This window comes from Grosmannia clavigera, assembly GCF_000143105.1.
Source record: "Grosmannia clavigera kw1407 unplaced genomic scaffold GCSC_173, whole genome shotgun sequence".
In the NCBI taxonomy this organism is placed as follows: Eukaryota; Fungi; Ascomycota; class Sordariomycetes; order Ophiostomatales; family Ophiostomataceae; genus Leptographium; species Leptographium clavigerum.
Genome location: NW_014040765.1, coordinates 1,649,198 through 1,672,717, shown reverse-complemented (window position 1 = coordinate 1,672,717; position 23,520 = coordinate 1,649,198). Strand labels below are relative to the sequence as shown.

At 60.0% G+C, this 23,520-nt stretch overlaps 11 protein-coding genes across 11 annotated transcripts; 6 read left to right on the top strand and 5 right to left on the bottom strand.

Annotated features, from left to right (window-relative positions):
• Positions 1 to 854: 854 nt before the first annotated feature.
• On the top strand, positions 855 to 2,493 carry CMQ_7235 (tam domain protein; the record flags this gene model as incomplete). The annotated part of the gene is made up of 3 exons (XM_014314240.1): positions 855 to 1,503; positions 1,564 to 1,593; positions 1,736 to 2,493. 3 exons carry the CDS (start codon positions 855 to 857, stop codon positions 2,491 to 2,493), a joined length of 1,437 nt encoding a protein of 478 aa, XP_014169715.1.
• A 148-nt stretch (positions 2,494 to 2,641) lies between these two features.
• On the bottom strand, positions 2,642 to 3,706 carry CMQ_7523 (2og-Fe oxygenase family protein; the record flags this gene model as incomplete). Its single annotated transcript, XM_014314528.1, has 1 exon — positions 2,642 to 3,706. One exon carries the CDS (start codon positions 3,704 to 3,706, stop codon positions 2,642 to 2,644), a length of 1,065 nt encoding a protein of 354 aa, XP_014170003.1.
• A 267-nt stretch (positions 3,707 to 3,973) lies between these two features.
• On the top strand, positions 3,974 to 5,195 carry CMQ_7380 (2og-Fe oxygenase family protein; the record flags this gene model as incomplete). Its single annotated transcript, XM_014314385.1, has 2 exons — positions 3,974 to 4,736; positions 4,789 to 5,195. The coding sequence occupies 2 exons, from the start codon at positions 3,974 to 3,976 to the stop codon at positions 5,193 to 5,195; spliced, it is 1,170 nt and encodes a 389-aa protein (XP_014169860.1).
• Positions 5,196 to 5,644: 449 nt separating this feature from the next.
• Positions 5,645 to 6,700, top strand: CMQ_7079 (hva22 domain protein membrane protein; the record flags this gene model as incomplete). Its single annotated transcript, XM_014314084.1, has 2 exons — positions 5,645 to 5,673; positions 5,764 to 6,700. The coding sequence occupies 2 exons, from the start codon at positions 5,645 to 5,647 to the stop codon at positions 6,698 to 6,700; spliced, it is 966 nt and encodes a 321-aa protein (XP_014169559.1).
• Positions 6,701 to 6,986: 286 nt separating this feature from the next.
• Positions 6,987 to 8,629, bottom strand: CMQ_7070 (mitochondrial genome maintenance protein mgm101; the record flags this gene model as incomplete). Its single annotated transcript, XM_014314075.1, has 4 exons — positions 6,987 to 7,562; positions 8,327 to 8,391; positions 8,440 to 8,471; positions 8,562 to 8,629. 4 exons carry the CDS (start codon positions 8,627 to 8,629, stop codon positions 6,987 to 6,989), a joined length of 741 nt encoding a protein of 246 aa, XP_014169550.1.
• Positions 8,630 to 8,839: 210 nt separating this feature from the next.
• On the top strand, positions 8,840 to 11,398 carry CMQ_7083 (biotin apo-protein; the record flags this gene model as incomplete). Its single annotated transcript, XM_014314088.1, has 3 exons — positions 8,840 to 8,876; positions 8,942 to 9,584; positions 9,637 to 11,398. 3 exons carry the CDS (start codon positions 8,840 to 8,842, stop codon positions 11,396 to 11,398), a joined length of 2,442 nt encoding a protein of 813 aa, XP_014169563.1.
• A 1,319-nt stretch (positions 11,399 to 12,717) lies between these two features.
• On the bottom strand, positions 12,718 to 14,232 carry CMQ_7160 (FAD-binding domain containing protein; the record flags this gene model as incomplete). The annotated part of the gene is made up of 1 exon (XM_014314165.1): positions 12,718 to 14,232. One exon carries the CDS (start codon positions 14,230 to 14,232, stop codon positions 12,718 to 12,720), a length of 1,515 nt encoding a protein of 504 aa, XP_014169640.1.
• Positions 14,233 to 16,218: 1,986 nt separating this feature from the next.
• Positions 16,219 to 17,666, top strand: CMQ_7409 (uncharacterized protein; the record flags this gene model as incomplete). Its single annotated transcript, XM_014314414.1, has 4 exons — positions 16,219 to 16,544; positions 16,606 to 16,847; positions 16,904 to 17,112; positions 17,238 to 17,666. The coding sequence occupies 4 exons, from the start codon at positions 16,219 to 16,221 to the stop codon at positions 17,664 to 17,666; spliced, it is 1,206 nt and encodes a 401-aa protein (XP_014169889.1).
• Positions 17,667 to 18,130: 464 nt separating this feature from the next.
• On the bottom strand, positions 18,131 to 18,651 carry CMQ_7585 (cochaperone pam16; the record flags this gene model as incomplete). Its single annotated transcript, XM_014314590.1, has 2 exons — positions 18,131 to 18,577; positions 18,649 to 18,651. The coding sequence occupies 2 exons, from the start codon at positions 18,649 to 18,651 to the stop codon at positions 18,131 to 18,133; spliced, it is 450 nt and encodes a 149-aa protein (XP_014170065.1).
• A 630-nt stretch (positions 18,652 to 19,281) lies between these two features.
• CMQ_7683 (golgi membrane protein) lies at positions 19,282 to 20,468 on the top strand (the record flags this gene model as incomplete). Its single annotated transcript, XM_014314688.1, has 2 exons — positions 19,282 to 19,623; positions 19,719 to 20,468. The coding sequence occupies 2 exons, from the start codon at positions 19,282 to 19,284 to the stop codon at positions 20,466 to 20,468; spliced, it is 1,092 nt and encodes a 363-aa protein (XP_014170163.1).
• Positions 20,469 to 20,854: 386 nt separating this feature from the next.
• CMQ_7745 (ran exchange factor prp20) lies at positions 20,855 to 22,956 on the bottom strand (the record flags this gene model as incomplete). The annotated part of the gene is made up of 2 exons (XM_014314750.1): positions 20,855 to 21,081; positions 21,225 to 22,956. 2 exons carry the CDS (start codon positions 22,954 to 22,956, stop codon positions 20,855 to 20,857), a joined length of 1,959 nt encoding a protein of 652 aa, XP_014170225.1.
• Positions 22,957 to 23,520: the final 564 nt, after the last annotated feature.

The following is a 23,520-nucleotide window of genomic DNA, read 5'->3' as shown; positions in this document are numbered from 1 at the left end:
TTCCTTTTTCCGGTGTTTTGTTCTTCTTTCGTTCTACGGCCCCCTTTCTTGCTGGCAATGCTTGCAAGCTCCTTGCACTAGTCCCCCCTTCCCACTACCCCCCCTGGTCTCATAGCGCACTACCCGAGACGGTCTCCGGACGGACACCAGGCGGGCCAGTAGTCGTCTTGGCACCAAGCTGTCGGGTCCCATCGGTCGGACCACCTCAGCACTGCCTTGCTAGAGACAGTCAAGGGCCAACTTTCGCGTCCAGTAATCAGAAGGGAAGGAGAGAGGGGATCGGCTGGTTACTGCTATGTACGGAGTAGAACCGCTCGCATGGGACCGCAATTTCTCGTCGGCTTCTATTACTTGTTTCTCCATTCTGACCACGTGCATACAGCCCACCCCCATCCGGCCTCTCTTCGAGCCTGTTACGTTACAGAGGGACAAGAACGTCAATCTGTCTTTTTAAATGTACCTCTGCCCCCCCTGTCACTTGTATTTCGTACAACGACCCTGTCTCGTCTAGGGCAAACCGGACGCTTACACACACACAGCTGCCAGCACGAGACTAGGACAGAGAAGGTCGGTAAACCGGCCTGGTACCCACCTGTTCTGGCGGGAGGACGTGTGTGTCTCCCAGAGGCGGAACCGAGTTTTGGGTTCGCAAGGGGGGCGGATGCCATGCTCGTTGTGGTAGTATTACCCGTACTTTTCTAGTTCCAGTATTCTTATCGTCTGCGGCCCTGCTATTTATACTGTCCTACTCGCCTCTGAGCAGCAACGATCCTGTCGATTCAGCAGCAGCATCTGAGCGGCATTTCATTCCTCCGCGGCAAAGCAGATTCGAATCTTGTATCCCGACCGACACCATGAGTTCTCCGGGTAGAAACCATCAGCATGAGCGCGGACGATCGTCTGGGTCTGAGCAGCCGGGCTCACCGTCACAGCCGTCGTCGGCAGCCCGACAGCCGCAACAACCACAGTCGATGGCCGAGTACTACGGCGACCTGGTGAACAACAAGTACTACTACAACTACTACCACGGTGCCAGCTTGGAGCAGCAAGAGGACGACCAGGACGAGGACGAGGACGAGCCAGAAGACGGCCACGAGCTGCTGGCGCGACTGGCACCACCGACAGTCGGTGGTGAAGAGGGCGAGGACTATGACGATGACAACAACCAGACGGACTCGGACTCGGACGAGCTGGACGAGGAGGGCGAATACCGGGCGTCGGTGACGAGCAGCGTGCGGGCACACGTATACGAGGGCGGGATGCGCTTTCACGCGTACGAGGGCACGGGCAGCAACGCGCTGGCCGACGGGGAGACAGCCGGCGACGGGACGACGACGAGGCCAACAACACACAGAGGCCGGCTCTACGTGCTGCCCAACGACGAGACGGAACAGAACCGGGACGACATGAAGCACGCGGTGTCGCTGCTGGTGATGCGGGGACAACCGTTTTATGCGCCAGTGCACGAGCGGCTGGTGGAGGGCGGTGATGTGTATGATTTGGGTGAGTGGTGGTGGTGATGGTGATAGAAAGTGGTGATGACGAAAGATGCTAACAAGACAGGAACGGGAACGGGAATCTGGGCGATAGAGCGTGAGTTTGGTTTTCCTCTGTTCCTCACACTCGTCCAATCTCTAGTCCTATATTTTCTTCCTCTCTCCTCTTTCCTCTCTCCTCTCTCCTCTCCTCTCTCCTCCCCTCTCCTATCCTCTCTCTCCACCTGCTAACTCTCTAGTCGCTGACAAATATCCCCGATCAATCGTGAACGGCGTCGACCTCTCGCCGATCCAGCCCAACTACGTGCCCAGCAACGTGTTCTTTGCCGTCGATGACTTTGAAGATGACTGGGCCTCGCCGCCAGATGCCTTTGACTTTGTGCACATGCGCCACAGCCTGTTCGCGGTCGAGGACCGGCCGGCGCTGCTGCGTCGCATCTTCCGGCATCTGCGCCCCGGTGGCTTCGTCGAGTTCCAGGAGCTGCTCACGGCCGCCCAGAGCGACGATGGCTCCCTGACCGAGACCACGCCCTATGCTCTCCGCGACTTTTTCCGCTTTGTCGCTGCTGGCATGCAGCGGTCGCCGCGGCTGGCCGGTGGCGATCTCATGGGGACGCCCTGGTCAGCTGCTGCCTCGGCTGCCTTTTCCGACCGGCTCTGCGCCCAGCTGCGCGCTGCCGGCTTCGTCAATGTCCACGCTGCCGTCCACAAGTGTCCTCTCGGCACGTGGCCGCGCGATCGTCGCCTCCGCGGCTGCGGCCTGCTCATGCGCACCGCCCTCATGGACGGCCTCCGCTCCTGGGCTTGCCGCCCGCTCGGCTCCTCCGCTGGTGGCCTCGGCTGGACCAACACCCAGATCGAGGTCTTTCTCGTCGACGTCCGCAAGGCCGTCATGGACCCCAACATCCACGCCTACTTTCCCCTGCACGTCGTCTATGCCCAGAAACCGGAGCTGGCCGCAGACGGCATGGACAGTACCGCCACAGGACCGCAGTAGATACCCTTACACGACGTCACGACCGGGATTAGACAGGCTTGGGATCGCATGGAGGGACTAGAACTGATGGAATAGCTTCAGATGAGGCAAGGACAGTGCGCGGACAAATACACACAGTATGAGATACAGTATGCCGTACATATGCCAGTCACGTGCTGCTCCCCATGTGCATCGCCCGCACGCGCCGGTCGACCCAGTCGGCACAGCGGATGTCGGGGTACTTTTTGGTCTCGCCAGGGCCGACGCAGGTATCGAGCACGCCGCAGACCTCGTTCCGGTTGAAGCCGAAGAAGAAGGGCATGCTGACGCGCTCGCGTCCGCTGTGGTTCTGGGCACGGTGGACTGTGCTTACGTAACGGTCGTTGGTGATGCGCTGGAAGAAATCACCGATGTTGACGACGAGGGTGTCGGCGAGGGGGGGTGCAGTGAGCCACTGGCCAGAGCGACTGAGGACCTGGAGGCCACCGCAGTCGTCCTGCCAGAGGATGGTGAAGAGCTGGAAGTCAGTATGGGAGCCGATGGAGACATCCGGCGTCGTGGCAGCGATGGGGGGATAATAGTTGAGCGCGAGGGCGGCGTCGGGGTGGGAGAAGCGAGCATCGAGGGCGGTCTCGGGCAGACCGAGCGAGAGGGCAAAGGAATGTAAGAGGGCGCGGGCGAGACCGAGACAGGCCTGCCAGTAGGCGACGATAGCAGTCCGGAAGTGTGGCAGGTTTGCGGTAGCGAGCCAGGGAAAAGCCTCGCCGCGCAGCCAGACGGCAATGGCGGGAGGGATGCTTGTTTCGGTGGTCTGAACGGCCGGATCGTAGGCCGGGTCGTAGACCCAGGAAAAGGTCTCGCGCACGTCGACCGACTCGGCCGCGTTGATGCGCTGTGTCTGCGGCGACTTGTAGCCGTTGAAGAAGCGCGATTTGGTCGCGTCAGCCAGCTGCTTGGTCGCGAGCGGCTGCCGAAAAAAGTCCAGACAGGCCGTCCGGGCTGCCTCGGTCACGGCGGCCGCGATGCCGTGGCCGCGCATGTAGAAGAAGCCTGTGCCGGTGGCGGCGGCGTGGATTTGTGTCGCCACAGCTGCCCGCTCGGCGGCTGAGCTGCTGAAGATGCCGGCGATGTCAATCACGGGAATTTCGGCGGCCGTGGCATCGCGTAGCGGCGTCTGAAGCACGGTGCGGTAGACTGGGCCGTCGCCGGAAGACAGTCGGATGTGTGTGGTCATGGGTAGAAGTGGTTGTCTTGTGTATAGGTTGTTTGCCTTTATAATGCTATCCGACTGCTGAGAGTGAAAGACAGACAAAATGGGTTGCAAGTTCCATCGTACACACCGTTTAGGATCTCTATTGCTCTATCGGGCAAGTGCAAGCGACCGCAATGTACTCTGTAACTTCGTAGATAAGCGTTTCCGAAAACGAGAGACTATCAGCTCCGAATATACAGTCGCCGATCCAGCTCATCAGCTCATCCAACACATCTCTCCAGCGACCCGATGGCTGCCGTTGGTGCAGCTGCCGTGAACAGAGAGGCGAGTGATCTGGAGACGGACCGCATCGCCGTCCCTCCGGCCCAGTATGTTTTTTTCCACGCCGGCACCGAGGCCGCTTTTCGCCGCATCGCCGACCGGCCGACGTCCTTCACGGCCATTCCAACCGTCGACCTAGCCGACCTAGATAGCCAGTCGACGGAGGCGCGCCGCGTCGTGGCCCGGAACGTCGCCGACGCCTGCCGCCGCTGTGGCTTCTTCTATGTGGAGAACCACGGGCTGTCGGCCGGGCTGATCGACGACACGTTCAGCCTACTCGCCCGCTTCTTCGCCCTCGACCCGGCCGTCAAGATGGATGCCCACGTGCACAAGAACCCGGCGATTCGCGGCTACGAGCCCGTGCGGGAGACCCGGCTGGACCCACGCACAGCCGGTGACGTCAAGGAGGCCTTTACCATGGGCGACTGCGCCCTGGAGCCGGAGCAGGCGTATACGGCCAAGACGGGCTGTCCACCGCCCGGCCATCTGTCCCGCCCGCAGAATCTCTGGCCGGCTGCCGCGCCTTGGTGGCGTGCCGGCCTGTATCGCTACTACGGCGCTGTGCTGCCGCTCGCACTCCGGCTGGCACGCGTCTTCACGCTCGCCCTGGGCCTGCCTGAGTCTGCGCTGGACGACCAGTTCCGCTTCCCGATCACGGGCTTGCGCGCGCTGTACTATCCGCCGACAGAAGATGCTGAGGTCGGGCTGGGGGCACATGCTGATTTTTCGTGTGGGTATTGCTCTTGCTTCCTCTTCACTCACCCTCTGCTCACACCGGACAGGGCTCACTCTTGTCCTCCAGGACGACGTCGCCGCCCTCGAGGTGCTCAGCCCCGACGGCGTCTGGGTCCAAGCCCCCCCTCGACCTGGCACGCTCGTCTGCAACGTCGGCCAGTACCTCGAGCGCCAAACCGGCGGCCTCTTCCCCGCTACGGTTCACCGTGTGCGCAACCGCACCGGCCGCGCTCGCTACTCGCTGCCGTTCTTCCTCACCATGGACCCTGACGCGGTGGTGGACGTGCTCGACTGCTGTCGTCGCGACGACGCACCTAAACCGGCAGCCGAGCCGATCAGCGCCGGTGACCTCTACATTGGCCGCGTCCTGCCAGCACGGCCAAAACACCCGACCAGCATCCGTTACGCCGACGTGCCGCAGGAGCAGTGGAGCTACAGCATGCTGCTGTCGTAGGAGAGATGACACGTTCCAATGGCGAATCCGTTTCTGCTTGGATCTTAGGCATCTGTGTTGCCTGTCTAGAATAATTAGGAACGTGTTCTTTGATCAGCCTTTCCTTCTTGCCGTTCCTTCCTCTTTGTCCTCGCCATCCTGCCACCTGGCGTATGACGTCGTTCGGCTCCCCACTCACTGCTGGACCGTTTATAGGCTCCCGCTATCGCTATAATATAGTGGGGCAGCTCGCCCCGGGGGGTCGACCTGCAGCACGATAAGAGCAAGCACTGCGGGGCTGCGACAACTGCTCCTTCCTGCCTCGACTCACTTTCCTCGGACCTCCCATTATTTTTGCAGACGGACTTGACTTTGGCTTCCAGCTGTTCCTCTCTGCTTCAGCTGCTTCTTCTGTCGCTCTGCTCCCCGAGGGCTACGATCTCTCCTCCATCCGTCCAGCATCGACGGCCATGTTTGACATCTTCCCCCGGGCTTTGGCGTAAGTGTTCTTTTTATTCGTTTCCTTCTTCCCATCCCCAAATCTTCACCTCCTCGCCCTCAGACCTCACATCCTCACATCTTCTCGCAGCTCCGTAGCCTCGGTCCTCTTCCCCATCTTCGCCTCCTACAAGGCCCTCCAGACCGCCGACCCCGCCCAGCTGACACCCTGGTTGATGTACTGGGTCGTGCTGGCCTGCATCACCCTGGTCGAGTCCTGGACCGGCTGGCTGCTCGTCTGGATCCCCTTTTACCACTACTTTCGCCTCATCGGCATGCTCTATCTCGTCCTGCCCCAGACTCAGGGTGCCCGCGTTCTGTATCAGACCCAGGTCCACCCCTGGCTGCAGCACCACGAGAGCCGCATCGACGACTTTATCGGCTCAGCCCACGACCGCCTCCGATCGGCCGGCATGGCCTATCTTCGCCAGGCCATCGCCTATGTCCGTGCTGCTCTCGGTCTGCCCGAGGCCGTCGTCCCGTCTGCCGCCTCGTCGTCTCCGTCACCGCCCACGACCTCGCCCTCCTCCTACACACAGGCCCTGCTGTCCCGCTTCAGCCTGCCGAGTGCTCGCTGGCCCGGCGGCGCCACCGTTCCCGACGAGGCCACCGCTGCTGCTGCTGCTGCTGCCAGTCCTGCCGGCCTCTACAGCCTCTTCTCTGGCGCCATCGACCGCGCCCTTCACGCTACAGTCGAGCCCGGTGCTGGCATTCCTGCCACAGACGGCCAGCGCGACGTGCTGCGCGACCGCCTTCGCTCGCTCCTCACCGCACTCGAACGCACCGAAACAGACGACGCCAGCGAGCTGCGCAAGAGCCGCAGCGAGCCCGACTTTGAACGCATCGACGCCGAGAGCGGGGCTGAGGACGAAGGCGGCCATGGTCGTGCCCCCGGCCTGCGCAAGCGGACAGTACCGGCTGCGGAACAGAATCCTACCAGTGGTGGCGGATCGTGGATGTCGTGGGGCTGGGGTGCTGGCGCCGGCGGTCCAGAGGAAACGGGCACCAGCTCCGCCACATACAAGTGATACGTCTGCCTGCGTCTGACCTTGGCTGCGTTTGTTCCTGTTTTGCCTTTTTCACTTCGGCCTGCTTATCATATCATGGTTTTTACAAGAGGGCCACACAATCTACGATAGACAAACGAGCGGAAACAAGGTCACTTCTATGTGTGTGCGTAAAAGACTATGTTGTGATTGGTATCGTGTTGTCGTACATGCTATATTACAGAAGGGCTCCTCTGCCGTGTCCCCCTGTGTTCCAGCTAGAAGACCCTGTTCGGCGTCTCCACCCCATTCAGCCCCATTCGGCCCCTCAGCGTGTGGGTGTCCGCGCCGGGGACGAGGACGGCAGGGCGTATGGATAGGTCGGGGGGCAATCCTTGCGCAGCCAGATCTGGCGGCGCTTCTTGGTGGCGACGTGCTCGACCCAGACCTCGCGGCAGTGTTTCTGCTTGAACTGGCGAATGAAGCGGGGGTCCCAGAGCTCGGAGGCGATGCCGATGTCCTTGCAGCAGCGCATGAGCGCGTTGGACTTGCAGCCCTCACCGGCGGTGGCGACGCCGTCGTCGCCAAAGTACGGGCACTCGCCCCGAGCCTGGCCGACGAACCGGCCCTGCACCACGAGCGCGTACTCACGCGAGACCACCTTCTCGCCCACCGTGAGCTCGCCGCGGGGCGCCAGGCCCCAGCCACCCGGCCCAAACGCCCCGTTGAGGATGCGCCGGTACTTGATCTCGGGCAGATACAGGATCCCGTCCGGCTTGACCTCGACGTCTTCGGGATCGAGCGGCGTCATCAGCTTGGCCGCCACCTCGGGCGCAAACGGCACCATCGAGAGCCCATGGAACGACGCCGACCAGTCAATAGCCGGGCCCGTCGGTGCACCGGTCTCAGGCACGCCGGGCAGAGGCGGCAAAAGTGGTTCTGCAGCAGCAGCAGCAGCAGAAGCAGCTACCGCTTCGGCCTCAGCCTCAGGCGTCCTACCGTTGGCTGCCGCTGCCGTCGGTCGTGTCGGCGCCGGAAAGGCAGCTCGTGCATGTGCGTGAAAGAGGCGGCCAGTCGGCGGCTTCGCTGCCCATGTCGTCGTCGACGGCTGGCGACTCGCCATCAGAGAGAGGCCGGCCAGCGGGAGCCGGCGAGACGAAGCCCGCACCGGCGACAGCACCCGGGTCACTTGCGTGGCGGCCATGGCAGAGTGAAGGGATCGTCGTGTGCGAGGAACAAGGTCGACTGTGAGGGCGGGCGTGCGTGTCTGTTCGTCGCCGTTTGTCTGGTGGGAGGTCGGAAAGAGGGAATGCCCAACGCTGTTTTCATTCGTGCTTGCGGAGTAGAGGAGGAAACCCGTGACGAGCCCCACTTTGGATAAGCTGTGCCAAGCAGGTTTCTGCCGCTGAGTGCAGACTGCTCTTGCCTTGTACTCCGTACAGAAGGAACGACGTGCAAGAACGTCAATTGAGTAAAATCCAATTGCCTGAAACTCCTAAATCTATTCCTACACTCTTGTCTCTCCAACTTCACTTTTCCGGCGCGACATCTTGTGTAAACGTCCTCTCGTCGTTTTTGTGCTGCTTCCAGCACTGTCGAAACCGCTCCATCTGCAACAAAGCTTCGTTAGCAGACGCTGCTTCTCCAGATCTCGTGCTGCGGCCCTACCTCATCTTTGCAGGCTCGCCAATCCTTCTTGTCAAAATAACAGTCGGTCATCTTTGCGTTCTCGTCTGCAACTGTCAGTATTGCAATACATGGCCGCTATGTCTGCCACACACCTGCACAGCCTGTACTGAAGATGCGCTTGTCCCTGTAAAAACGAAATCACGACGTTAGTCAGCAACATGTGCTCCGGATCGTCTCTTTGTTCATGTGTTTTGGTTTTCTTTTGGCTGCCCACCATTCATCCGGCTCGTCATCATCGTCTTCCCTCGCCTGCTCGGCGGCATCGCTCTCGTTTTTCGACATGAGCAGTACTTGTTCGGTCGGTCAGCACGTCGGTGGTTGCAGAGAGAGACAGCTGTTTCACGCCATAGTTGACCAACCGGCAGCTCAGCTCTTTAGCACACCAACCAAGGCGGTGAGGCTGCGGCTTACTGCCAATTGACGGCTGGGAGAAACAACGGCAACAAAGCATGCCGTCTTCCACATTCAAACGCAACGCGCCAGCTCTGCGCCATGGCCGCACGGAAGCTCAACGTGCTCGTCTATTCGGGTGAGTCAGTAACAAAAAGAAGGACTCTGCATAACTGCTGACTAATCAATTGTGTCCCTCTGCAGGTACCGGCACGACATCCGAGTCAGCCCGGCACTGCCTGCTGGCGCTCCGACGGCTGCTGTATCCGAACCACGCGGTGATACCGATCAACGAGGCCGGCTTGACCAAGGAGCCATGGCCGGCGACGTGTGCGCTGCTCGTGATGCCGGGCGGCGCAGATCTGGGCTACTGCCGGGTGCTCAACGGCGCGGCCAACCGCCGGATCAGTCAATATGTCCGCGGCGGCGGGCATTACCTGGGCTTCTGCGCTGGAGGCTACTATGGCAGTGGCGTGTGCGAGTTTGAGGTCGGCAACCCGGCGCTCGAAGTGGTTGGTCGGCGCGAATTGGTCTTCTTTCCGGGAATTTGTCGCGGCGGCGCCTATGAAGGCTTCTCGTACCGCGACGAGTCTGGCGCCCGGGCTGTGCAGCTGGCCATCCATACCGATTCTTTCGGCGCCGTGTCCGACACGTTGCCATCGACCTGCTGCAGCTACTACAACGGCGGCGGCGTCTTCGTGGACGCGGCCATAGCCGCCAACGTGCAGGTGCTGGCCAGCTATCCCGACGACATTGCCGTCGATGGCGGCAGCAACGGTGGCCGGGCAGCCGTGGTTTACTGTGCTGTCGGTGAAGGTGCGGCCCTGTTGACGGGGCCCCATCCAGAGTAAGCAGGCAAAAGGAGCAGTCTGCAAATTTCTCTCGCTCACTCTTGTCAGATTCGAACCCGCCAACCTGTCCGAGCAGCCCGACCTGCCTGGCTACAGTGCCATTCTCGCAGAGCTGCGGCACGATGACGAGCTCCAGGCGCGCTCCCGCTTCCTCCGCGCCTGTCTCGTCAAGCTGGGCCTCGACGTGGGCAGCGGCAATGTTGCGTTGCCGCGTTTGACCTCGCTGCACGTGACCTCGCTTTACCCAGACGAGGCTCAAGAGCTGGTGCAGGCGTGGGACGAGGTGCTGACGCGCGAGGGCAACGACATGTTCTTCCGCGGTGGTGACACGTTCCGCGTACTGCAGCCCGACGTCGGCACGTCGGCGTGGCCGGCAGCCCTGAATACGGCCGTTGGCCCGGGAAAGCACCAGCCGTTCTGCACGGCCATGCTGATGGACCTGGCCGACCGGGCGCTGCGATACCCGAAGCTGGCGGCGCTGATTAAGCGGGTGGCCGCCATCAACAACACATCTGCGCCGGACGAGGACCAGAACACGTTCCGAGCCGTCCTCGGTGCCGTGGCTGCGCACGAAGAAGAGGGAGGAAACCCGTCAGCAGAGCGAGGCGACAGCAGCCAGCGACGCGCGCTGTTTGACGACATGGTCGACGCAATCCGCCGAGCCGTAGCGCAGGTGCTGCCTCGCGATGGAGCCGGGGCCATGGTGACGATCCCGGAGCTGGACCTGGCCGTCCGACAGGAGATTTGGGCCGGTCCGCAGCACTCGGGCACAGCAGAAGATGACGATAACGAAACGGTCCGCCGGCTGATCGTGTACGAGGCTACATGGCCGACGCGCGTGGCCGCCTTCGACTACGGCACCTTCTACCGGGCGCTGGAGCACTACCGACAGACGCTGCCGACATCAGCCACGGACGGGCACGAGTTCCAATGGGGCAACCAGCTGATGTACGGCCGCGTGGTCGGCAGCACCAACACGCTGCTGGAGCGCAACGGGCGACTGACGGCGACGCTGCCGACGGGCTTCACGCTAACGGCGACGACACAGCTAGCAGGCCGTGGCCGCGGCGCCAACGTGTGGCTAGCACCCGACGGCCAGCTAATCCTCTCGACGGTGATCCACCACCCGCTGCGGTTCGCCGCGGGTGCCGACCGGCCGGTCGTCTTCCTGCAGTACCTGGCGGCCATTGCGATCGTGGAGGCGGTCGAGGCATATGGCCCCGGCTTTGACCGTCTGGGCGTGCGGCTCAAGTGGCCCAACGACGTGTACGCGCCCGATCCAGACGCGAAAGGGGGGTCAGACGCGCCGTATGTCAAGATCGGCGGGATCCTGGCTCACTGCTCCTATGCCGACGGTCATTACCAGGTCGTGCTGGGCATCGGGCTCAACGCGACGAACGGACGGCCGACGACGAGCCTAGCAGCACTTGCGGCTCGCCACGGACTCGGACTCGGACGCGAACAGCCCGCCAACGACGCGGTCGTGCTCGAGCGGCTGCTGGCCTGCCTCCTGACCCGGCTCGAGGCCGTGTACAGGCAGTTTTGCCGCGACGGCTTCAGCGGCGACCTCGAGACGCGCTACTACCGCCACTGGCTGCACGCAGACCAGGTAGTCACGCTCGAGGCCGTCGTGGGCCAGCCGCGTGCCCGCGTGCTCGGGATCACACCTGACTGGGGGCTGCTGCGCGTGGCCGAGGTGGTGTCGGACGGGCCGGGCACGACTGAGCGGTCGACCGGACGGGTGTGGAAGCTGCAGAGCGACGAGAACAGCTTCGACTACTGGAAGGGCCTGATCCGGACAAAGACGTAGGGGGGTAGGGGGGTGGAGGCCGGGAAGCCGGCCGCACCTGCATGTGGGACTTGGCGTGGCAGAAAGGCTGATCTGGCCCGAAAGAAGGCCTGATCGACAATTTTCCACCGCAGCAGTCGCCAGGACAGGGGCGAGGCAAGAGGACAGACAGCGGAGACGTGTGCCACCTGCCATGCCTTGAACCCTGCCATTTCCTTGTGTGCATCTGTTTAGTCTCTATGTGCATGGAGCCGTGGCCGTCCGGGTTGTGTCCCTGCTGCTGGTGGGCGTCTTTTGGTGGCCAAGGTTGGAGAAACTCTAAAGTGCTCTAAAGCAGGTACGAAAGTCGACGACGCTGATGAGACCTGCTCGTGGCAAAGACTGCACAATTCGGAAGGCAAAACAGATTCGAGCCTCAGAAATGCAGATCTTTTCGTGTTCCATGGTTCGCCCGAGTCTGGCATCGGGCATTTTGCACAGTCCGGATCTCCTGACTGTCTGGTTTGGCTCGATATCACATTATCCACTTTTGAGTGCGAAATTGGTCGGAATTTCGATAGACAGACAGCTGATCTACATAGTATTGACGGAACATCTGCCCACAATTGGAAGGCGCCAGGATTGTACGAGTTCAGCCTCGTGTCGGAATGTAATCACGAAGCGCGGCAAAGAACAAGGCCTTAAGCGCTCGGCCCCGAAGTAAGATCTACAAGCACGTTGCAGAATCCTGTTTTGGAGTCACGCCATCAAGGTACGAGTACGATGCCGTACGAGAGTGCATTGCGGATACGCCACCTGACTCGGAAGGCTGAGGAGATGCGGGAAAGGACGTGCGGAAAGGTTAGATACAGTACATGCACGACCGAGCGACTGTTGCTCTTGAGCGAAAAGTGGGATCGCCGGACAGGGTTTTTCTTCGCCTCCGCCATCCATCGGCAGCGATGGCCAAGGCAGGCCTACTGCTACATAGTAGGATTAGGCCTGCGCAAGTCAAGCCTCTGAGAAGCTTGTCAGGTTTTCGCCTCTCCGGACTTTGGCTACTTTAACTTTTTGGATTTATTCCACTGCCCGTTTAGTTTGCGTCCCCGAAAGGCGGATCCGCTCAAGTGTAGAAAGGGCGTACGAGTACGGAGTACGAAGTATACGACGCAATGACCGTCATTTTCAGAAAGTGGACCATTAGTCAGCAACGCTAGCAGGGCGGAAATCGGTCGAAGATGAACAAAATAATGGCGCAATGGAAATGAGCGAAGAGAGAAAGAGTCAATTAAGCGTGTAAATTGAGGAGTTACAACTATGTACGAATCACGCTATTGGAACTCTGCAGGTCAGCCACGGACCTAAGCAATGGGAGCATAGAAGCTGAAGCGGCCGTTGGGGTCGTAGGTCTTCTTGAGGGACTGCAACTTGTTCTGGCGCCAGGCGACATCGCCGTACCAGGAGTCGGCAGTCTCGTCACCGTAGGCATAGTTGACGTAGGTGTGGAGGGTGCCGGTCTCACCGACGACGCCGCCGTTGGCACCGGCCCAGAGAGCATCACGAATCTGGGTGCCGAGGTTGTAGGAGCGTTCCTCAATGGCGCTGCCGGTGTCGGCGTAGTTGATCATGGGAGCGCCGAGAATGTTGTCGCTGCGGTAAGCAAAGGCAGTGGCAGAGTCGCCAACACTCTTGACACCCTCCTGGGCGTAGCCCTCGAACATGAAGAGGGAGCCGGTGTAGGGCGAGTCAGCAGCGCTGGTGGCATTGCTGAAGAGGTCGTAGGCCTGGCGAACAGCAGTGGTGTTGAACTGGGTCAGGTAGATGGGGAAGCGCGGGTTGGCCTTGCCGGTCTTCTGGCAGGGGGTGGAGTCCAGGTCGATGCCGGTCCAAGAAGCCAGATCGAGGTAGGTACCATTGGAAGGCGTGGAGATGATGGGGCCAATAGCCTCAAAGGCGGCGACCACGGTAGCGTTGACGGCATCGACGCCCTCCTCGATGAGGTAGAGGGCGATGACAGCGGCGGAAGCATCGATCTCGGACTCGTAGAACCAGTAGGACCACTGGTGGAAGGTGGCCGGTTGGTTGCTTACACCACCAGGCAGCCAGAGCTTGTTGGCGAGGGCATAGACCTGCTCGACCTCGGCGCCGCTGAAGATGATGGTCTGGAGGGCGTAGTTGGGGTGGACGATATCATAGATGCGCGAGGTGACGGAGGTGACGATGCCAAAATTGTGGCCGGCGCCCTGAAGGGCCCAGAAGAGGTCCGGGTTGGAGGAGGCGGTGACGGTGATGAGGGTGCCGTTTGCGAGCACGAGGTTGACAGACAGGAACTGGTCAGAGACGAGGCCGTGATGGCCCTGCAGCCAGCCGTGGCCGCCACCGAGAGCTGGGCCGAGATAGCCGACACACTCGCAGGTGCCGGTGACGGTCTGCTTGTTGGCAGCCCAGAGAGCGTCGGTGACGTTTTTGGAACGCACGCCGCCGCCGACGGTGACGGAGCTGCCGTCGCTGGCGATCTTGATGCTAGCCAGCTTCTCCAGGTAGATCTCGATGCCGGTGGTCATGCGGCCGAGCGTGGTGAGGGCACCATGAGCACCGTTGGTGGCGAGAAAGGGCACGCTGTTGGCGTTGGCAAACAGAACCGTCTGGACCACGTCCTCCTCGACGGCCGGCACCACGATCACGTTGGGCGTGGGTGCGTCCAGCGTCGACCAGCGCAGCGCCGTCTCGTTGAACGAGCTGTCGCTGGGCGAGATGATCTCAGCATCGGCCGACAGCTTGGCCTTGAGGGCGGTCAGATCAAGGCCGCGCGGCCTGCAGGCGGCCAGCGAGCCAGCCACGAGGGTGACCAGCTGGAAGAGCTGGGCGGTGCGCATGGTGACGGGCGGTATGATGATCGAGGGGGAGACGGGATCCAAGGAAAAAGGAGGACAATGGATGGCAGCGTGTAGCTGTCGAAAGAATGTCCAAGGGGCACCGATGGCGTTATATAGGCGGAAGCGGAGGCGAGCGCGTCATTCGCACGTGGCCCGGAGGCCGAGCCGCCGTAGCGCGTGGGCAGAGCGCGTGGAAAGCAAGCGGGCGGGAGCAGGATCTTGTGGACAGTGGCGTGGACAGCAGGCCGGAAAGTGGACAGGTTCGTTGGATGGATCTAGGAGCAGACTATCGATCTGGACTCGCTATGAAGGAGCTTCCTGACAGGCTGGCGGCATGCTACTACGTACTCGAACTCCGCACATGCTCCGTACTCAGTACATGGTAGTACGCACTCCGTAGTCCAGAGTAGAGCGCACGACGACTCCATCGCACGCCATCTCCACCTGTCGCAACAATGCTGTGCAAGGATCCCGGTCTGTCGGAGACAAAACAGCGGCCACAGCTGCTCGATTCGGCTTAGCCCCGACTCTCGGCGCTTTGATCATTTCCGGTTTGGGCCCAGTGGGGGCTGTTTGGGCATGCACGGACGGCAAAGTGGGTCTGCCATTTGGCCCCCATTGCCACACGGCCTTGCGGCTTCTCCGCCCCCAATAATCGCTCAGAGGCCGAAATAAGCACAAGACGCATGCCAGATGCTACCGTCGCACCAGATGCCATTGCTCGCAGCAGGCGGCTCAAGCCAAGAAACAATAGAAAACAGGGGCGAAAAAAAGGCCGCTCGTCTTCGTCTTCCTCTTCGTCCGCCGTCTTCGTCCTGAGCTCCGTGGCGTCAAAGCGGATTTTAGACCGGACATCCCTGCTGGCTGGTCTGTCTGTCCTTTCCTTAATCTCCCATGAACAGCTCCACCGAGCTCTAAAACGGCGTCTCCTATCAGAAAAGCGTTCAGTTGGCCGGGGTTCTCTGGCCACGGTCCACCGACGAGAAGGCAATAGTCCTGCGCACTAAGGCGGCCTCCTCGTACGAGCTTCCACTAACGCTCCGTAGCCTCTCTCGGCAGAGAGCCGAAAGGGGTGCAGGATGGATGAGAGAGCTTGCCTGCAATTTCTACTATGTACCCAGGGCCCGAAGGCCAAGAACTGCCAGCACCGTCTGCGGATCATCATGGGGACTAGCACGTCGTACCGACAGAGCGGACGTACGGACAAGGAAAGTTGAAGAAATCGTGGTGGGAAAAATCCAAGAGGGATTTTAATTGGAATTAAAGATAAAAAGATAAAACGGGAAGAAGATTTTTTTTAAAAAAAAAAAAACCAAGACGGACCGCTCAGACGCCCTGACACCGGCAGATTGCCACGCCGGATGGTAGCGAGCACTCCTTCGTACTTTTCCTCTCCCGCTAAAATGCCAGCTCGTGTCAGACACCTGCATGACATGGACGACGTGCTGAGAAGCTAACAGATCCTGATGCGGTTGGCCGCAGCCCGTCCTCTTCGTTGGGGGCCATTTTTTTTCTATTTTGTCTTTTTCGTCTTTCCCATCACTCTGGCCCGTTACCATCCTCTCCTTCGTCCTGGCGCACTGTAACCTGCCTATCGAGTCCGACCAGGGGGGCCAGTTGCACATGTCAAGGAGCCTCGTTGCATCTCGGCCGCAGATTGGGCAGTCTTGTCCAGACCAGACAATAAAACAAAGTCAAAGCCACCGCGCCTCTCCTTTAGGCCCTCTTGTCGGGATATCGTCCATTCCTTGCATTTCCTTTTTCGTCTGCCAGTCCTTCCCTTTCTCCATATCTCCTTCTCCATTCTTCCCTCTCCATTCCCTCCATTCTTCCCTCTCCATTCCCTCCATTCTTCCCTCTCCATTCCCTCCATTCTTCCCTCTCCATTCCCTCCATTCTGTGCCGTTTTCCCCAACCGTACGATACCTTCGGTTCGGATCCGACCTCTCGTCCGTCTTGATCTCACCTCCAGCAGCCGCTGCTGCCATGTCTGACCCGTCGTCTTCGGCCGCGGCTGAAGCTGCGGCAAAGGCAGCTGCCCATGCCGTCGCCAAATTCAACAAGGAGCTCTGGACGCTTTACGGCTTCGGCATCACCTTCACTCTTCTGCGCACCTATGCCCGCGTCAAGGCCCGCGGCTTTGGCGGCCTCGCCATTGACGACTATACCATCTGGGGCGCCATCGTCTTCTACTCCGCCCAGTACACCCTCGCCTTCTTTGCCGTTAACCATGCTGGCGGCATGGCCAACAATTCCATGACCGATCCCCAGCGCGCTGCCCTGGACGTCAACTCGACCGAGTACAAGCACCGGTATGGTTTTCTGTCTCTGTCTCTGTTTCTCTCTCTCCCTCTCTCTCTCTGACAAGCCTAGTATTCTTGGCTCCAAGATCCAGGTCGCCGGCTGGACCATGTACATCTGCCTCATCTTCCTGCTCAGAATGTCCATGTTGGTGTTCTACACCCGCCTGACGGAAGGCCTGGGCCGCACGTACCGCATGCGCATCAACATTGGCTACCTCATCATGGTCTGCACCTTTATCGTCTCCATTGTCACCATGTACAGCTCCTGTCGTCCTCTGCGTGGCTACTGGCAGATTAGCCCGAACCCAGGCAGTAGGTTTTCTGACTCTCCTGTCTCTGGAGACAGTCATGCTGACAGGCTTGCCCAGAATCGTGCCAGGCTGCCATCTCGATGCCCATCGTCTGGTCCACGTTCTCCTCCAGCATCATTGACGATCTGTACCTGATCATGATTCCCCTGCCGATGCTCTGGAGCACCACCCTGAAGCCCATCAAGAAGATTGCCTCCTCTTTTGTTTTGGGTGCTGGTGTTTTCGTCCTGATCTGTTCTCTGCTCAAGACCGTCTTCGTCATGACTGTAAGTGTTGAGTGGAGAAAAAAAAGAAAGCAAAAGAAAGCAAAAAGAAAAGAAAAGAAGAAAAGAAACGAAGAAAAGAAACGAAACGAAACGAACAAAAAGTAAGCCAATCTAACTCTTCCTAGGACAGCGTGAACGGCGCGACTCTGGCCGGTTCTTGGGGCACCCGCGAGTCCTTTGCCTCGGTCATCATCACGAACCTGCCGATGGTGTTCCCGCTGATACGATCGCTGCTGTCGCCTGTGTTTGGTGGCCTGCTCTCCACCCAGAAACAGCAGTACAAGACCCCCGGCGGCTTCCGCACCATTGGCGGCGGCACGTCCAACATCAGCGGCCACACACGCAACGGTCGCACAATGGCCGCTAGCGCTGGCGGTACCAACCTATCGATGAACGAGAGCGAGGAGCACATTGTGCGCGGCATCCGCATGGACAACATGAACGTCTTCTCCGGGCAGAGCAGTGCCGACACGACCGTGCCGCACAAGGGCATCGTCATGACCAACGAGTTTGAGGTGACGACAGACCAAAGCAGCATCAAGCACGAAGTGTAACAGCCTTCTTTTTCCGATACGAAGAGTTATGTGTATATATGTCCGACTCGTACATGCTTATTGACAGATGGGATTGCAACCCGGTCCTCCAACCGATTGGGCGGCTGGTCAGGAAAAGGGACGCGAGCGTGTTTTGATTACCGAGAGAGAGAGAGAGTGTATGCAGCGGGGTGGCGATCTTGCGAGCGGTTTGTTTTGTTCTTGTATTCGAGAACTGGAAAGCGTATGTGTGTATGCTTTCGCGTTCGGGGCAATGTACATTTTCTATATCCCACGCCCCCTTTTTCATTCATACATGCGTAGCTAGAATAGACATTCAGCTAGATGGGAAGAAGAGAGAGAAAATCCGAAATCCGAAATCCGGAATCCAAAAGACAAACGCCCCAAGCTATGCTACGGCCAGTCGTGCAATAAAACAGTCGAGTGAAGATTCGTTTTCCTTGTTCCGGCGGGCGTCCTGCCGCTCACTGGTCCTTGTACATCTTGGGCTTGAAGCCGGCCTTGACCTCGGCCTCCTGGGCGGCCTGTTCAAGCAGTGGTCCGACCTCGGCCTCGATCCGCTCGCGTGCCCGCAGCACCTTGCTCTGCAGGTAGAAGCTGCCGCCCTTTTGCGGATCGTTGGCGTCAAAGAGCCGCCGAAACCGGCCCATGACCTCTTCCATGTTGTAGTCGCGCGCACCCGCGCTCGCCGGCGGTGGCCGCGGCACGTTGAGGATCTGCACAGCCTCGTCCAGCGTCATGCCCGTCGACAGGTTCGCCCGACCGGTGGCTCCGCCGCCGACAGCACCGCCGGCTTTGGCTTGCGCGCGGGCATACTGGCTCGATGCATTGGCCTGTCGGTAGGCTTCGGTGAAGGCGCGGCCTAGCACGCGCGAGCCGATGAGGACCACCTGCGTGATCAGGCGGTAGGCCTGCGCGAGACGGTCAGCTCCATGTCTCTGGTCTTCTGGTCTCACTGGTCATCCGGTGCGATGCGACAAACCATTTCTGTAGAGTCCTCTCCCGTAGACGGTGTTCGCTCGATCTGGCTGCTCTCTCGGACACTCGGACAGTCAGAGACACAATAGACCTGGACGACGGTCTGGACACCTGGCGGACGGCTGCACGGAGCGAATTGGTATCGTCGTTTTGCACATTCTCCCGTCCAGAAGCGCATCGAAAATTCTCCCGGCTCGTTCGCCCCACTGGCCGATGGCGCAGAACGGCAACATTGTTTTTCCGCTGCGCCACACAGCCACAGCTGCCAAGACAGGAGCGGCCAGCTGTACGGAGTGCACAGCTTGGGGAAGCTCTCGAGAGACACATATCATCGAGAAGGAGGGAGAGAAAGAAAGCAGCATACGCGTCATTCCGTGACCGACGCCCCCCCCTCCTGTCTTCTCTTTATTTTACTTCCGCTCTCTCTTTTGTCTGTCTGACCTGTACCGTCTTTTCTCTTCTCCTGCTCTGGCTCGCCTTTGCCTCTCTTTGCCTCTTCTCGACCACACATTTGCGCCTTCAGCTGCGGTTCGACACCATCTCACTCCAACGTTCCCTACTCCCGCTTCCGGATCTCTCCACGACCGACGGCCGGCTGTCTGATCTGCACTGACCCGCTGCCGATCCTTTCTTCAGAATGGCCCAGTACTATGGCGGTCCGCAGGGCGGCAACCCCGCGTACGGAGCATCTGCACAGAACCTGCAGTTCTACCCGTCAACCTACTCACCCGGCGTGCCGGGACAGGCGAGCTCTCAGCAGGGCGCCTATGGCTACGGTGCCCCCGGAGGCAGCGCGCCCGCCTACGGAGGCTTTGGCGGCAGCGGTGCCCCGGGCGGTGGAGCCGGCGTATCGGGTCGAATGGGCGAACAAGGCGGACTTCGCACCGGTTGGCTCGCAGCCTTCTCGACTGAGGGTTATGATGGCGAGCCGCCGCTGCTGGAAGAGCTTGGCGTGAACTTTTCCCATATTCGAGCCAAGGTATGTCATCTTTCGTCCTTGTCGTCCTCTTTCCTCTTTCCTCTTTCCTCCTCCTCTAACCCTTTTACTTCCCTCCTCTAATCTCAACCTCCCAGACTCTCGCCGTGCTCAACCCCTTCCAGCGCATCGACCAGCATCTCATGGACGACTCCGATCTTGCCGGTCCCATCATCTCCTTCCTCCTCTTCGGCACCTTTCTGCTCTTCTCTGGCAAGGTCCACTTTGGCTACATCTACGGCCTAGCTCTTCTGGGTTCCACGTCGCTGCACATCATCCTATCGCTCATGTCGCCCGACGGCCACGTCGGACCGGCTGCGGCTGCTTACGGCGTGCCCCCGGCGACGCCCTCGACGCCCGCCTATCCAGACACCGGCGGCACCGGCAGTGGCGGCCGCATCGGCAACAGCACGGGCGTCAGCGGCAACATCGGCAGCGGCAGTGGTGGTCGCGGCGGCAACAACAACGGTGGCAGTGGCGGCAACGGCGGCGTCGGCAAGCACGGACGCAGCGCCAGCCTCAGCCACCTGTCGAGCACCCTGACGTTTCCGCGGTCGGCCAGCGTGCTGGGCTACTGCCTGCTGCCGCTCGTGGCCACAAGCCTCGTCGGCATCGTCATGCCCATGGACACGCCGCTGGGCATCGTCATGACCACGGCCGCCATCTGCTGGTGCACCTACAGCGCCTCGAGCATGTTCTGCGCCGTCGGCCGTATGCGTGGTATGCGCGGCTTGGTCGCTTACCCGCTCGCGCTCTTCTACGTCGGCTTCGGCATCATGGGCGTCTTTAGCAGTCGTGGAAGCGGATCCATGGCCAAGGTTATCGGTGGCCGCGTGGGGGGCGCGTGAGAGATGGAGAGCGACCAAGAATGGGAATGGAAATGGAAATGGAAATGGAAACGAGAGCAAGAGCGAGAACGAGAACGAGAGCCCGAGTCACTGCGAGATTTCAGCAAAACGGGCACTGGTTTCTTCTCTGGCACGTCTTGTATGTCTAGCATAATCTATTGTACGAAATACACAAGTTCAGGAATTCAAGCAGCAGTACGGGGTACAGACAACAGACAGGAGACTACCAAACTCCAACAGCGGCCATTCAGCGTTCCCCCTTTCCTTCGCCTCGATCGCCAGCAAAGAAAACCTCCCAGAGCCCAGAAAGAGAGAAGCAGAGGTATACGACGCACACTCTAAAATTACAATTTCGATAGACAAAATAGTAAAACCACAAAATTCCTTCAGGCCTCGCTTGCGAGCAGAGAGAACTGGCCGCCGGCACTGGCATGCACAATCTTCTTCTCCCGCACGGCCGTGTTGTCGATCAGCGTCGGCGTCTCAATATCCTCCGTCGTGCCCTGACCAGTCTGGTATGTGCCCGAAAAGCCCCAGGAGTAGACCTTTCCATCCTCCGTCAGCGCGAAGCTGTTGTCCGTGCCAGCGTTGACGTGAACCACAGGAGGGATTTCTAAGTAGTTAGCGCTGTCTCTTTCTCTCTCTTTTCTTTCTCCCTCTCTCTCTCTCTCTTCCCTCTATCTCACTCACCAGGAACGATAGTCGGCTCCTTCAAAATCCGAGGCTTGCCGTGCTCATCAAAAATGGCATTCTCACTGTTGAACGCCCCGGCATCGAAACCAACCTGATGACCATCGATACGGCCCCAGGTCAGCAACTTGCCGTCGGCCGTGCAGGCCAGCGAGTGGTGTTCGCCACCGTCCACGTCGACAATCTTAAAGGCAGCCAGTCCCTCGACCAGCGTAGCGTCTAGCACGGTCGCGTCCGTGTCACCCGCGCCCTGCTCGACGTTGAGCTGGCCAAAGTTGTTCAGGCCCCAGGCATACACCCGGCCGCCATCGTCGACGGCAAAGCTGTGATACGAGCCGCACGCAATCTTCTCGATCTGCACGCCGCGCCGGAAACCCACACCGCCCGGCCGCAGCGCCGACTCTTTGATGTCCCGCTGCACACAGCGCCGGCCCAGCTGGTTCTGCTCCGGACAGCCCCACGTGTACAGCTTGCCCTTGGTGTCCAGCGCCAGAATGTGGTTCGAGCCCGTCGCCAGTGCCTTGACCTTCCTCGGCTCCGGCAGCAGCGTCGGCGTCCGCTGGATTGACACGTCCTTGGAAAAGCCCAGAACACCGTCGCTGGCCCGGAATGTGCCCCAGCCGTAGATCCGTCCGTCCTCCGTCAGGGCAAACGTCGCGCTGTCGCTAGCCACCACCTGCACAAACTTGGTCCCGTTGATCAAGCCGTCTGTATCGATCTCCGTCGGCGTGCTCTCGAGCGGGTTCAGCCCCGTGTCATCCTCATTGTCGCTTTCCTCCTCCGCGTCCGCATCGCGTAGACCACCCTCCCAGTTCGTCTTGCGGCCCAGTGCGCCCTGGTCGTTGACGCCCCACGTGAGGATCCGATTGTCCTTGGTCAGTGCCACCGCGTGCATCCCACCCGCCGCGATCTGCACCACATCCACTCGGCCGGCCGCCAGGTTGTGGTTCAGCCGTGGCCGCTTGACGTCTATCGGCTTCTTGCCCTCGAACCGGACGCTTCCCAGCCCAAGCTCGCCAGCACCACCCTCGCCAAACACAAACACGTCCAGCGGCTTCGTCGGCGCCTCGTTGATCTTGACTCCGACCTTGCCAGCTGGCTTCTTGACCACTGCAACAGCAGTCGCTGCCGTGGCAGCAGCTGCCTCTGCCTTTGCTGCTGCCTTTGCTGCCGCCTTTTCAGCTGCTGCCGCTGCCTTTGCCTCTGCCGCCTTTGCTTTTGCCTCTGCTACTGCTGCCTTGGCCTCTGCCGCTGCCGCCTTGCCTGTCGTGGCATCCTTTGTCTTGCGGGCTGCCTTGGTCGGCCGAGCTTCTGCCCGCTCTTCCTCTTCTTCCTCCTTCTCCTCCTCCACATCTGAAGCCTTGCGTTTGGTCGTCTTGGCCTTGGCAGGCACTGCAGCCGCCTTGGACACCGCAGGGGCGCGCTTCTTCTTGTTGTCGCCGTTGGCGAGAGACGTCGCGTTCTCTTTGTTGTCCACAACGTCCGCCTTGGCCTTCTTGGCTGCTGCGGCAGTCTTCTTTGCAGCCGCAGCAGGAGCGGCCTTCTTGGGCGCAGCCTTGACGCTTGTGCTCACACCGTTTTCCTTTGGCGCCGCCTCAGCATCGCCGCGCTTGCGCTTGGCCACTGCAGTCGTGCTCTTCTCTGTCTTGTCGGCCTTGTCGGCCTTGGCTGCCGTTGCTGCCGTCTTCTTGACTGCTGCTGTCGCGCCGGTCTTTTTCGCCGCCGCCGCCTTGACAGATGCCGCCGCTTTCGCGTCGGAAGCTGCCTTACTGGCAGCTGAAGCTTTCCTGGGAGGCATTTTGGTCTTTCGATAGGAAAATACACTGAAAAGGGAAAGGGGAAGGCGTCTCGTATGATGCTCGATGCGATGGGGCTGAAAAAGGATAGCTCACGCTCGCGTTACGTCGCGCGACAACAACACTGCCTTTCTTCCCTATCTCAAAAAGAAGTGAGTGAAGCACCTGAAGCACGGTCCGTGCCTTCGATGAATACTCGTGAAAGTGAATAGATTATGTGGGTAGAGAGACCTAAAGCTTTTGGGCTTGGGTTGCGGCAGGTTGGTTGTTTTTTTTCAGGTCAGGACTTTTAGTCTCTGCCGCGATGATTTGTTGTTGTCCAGGAACAAGGCGCTAATCTTGATGCGGTAGACAGTGGACCCTAGTGCCACTTCAATACCGTTGCTCTCAAAGGGGAGCTTCTGACCGCCTGCTTGGAGCTCGGAGCTTGAGCACTGCCGCAACTGCCTATCTTGTACTCCGTACTCCGTCGAACGCCCAACCACCTGCCTTAATATGGCAGTTGCAATTTGGCTTTCTTTTGCTCACATCAATAATTACTATTGTCATCGCATTTCATACAATAT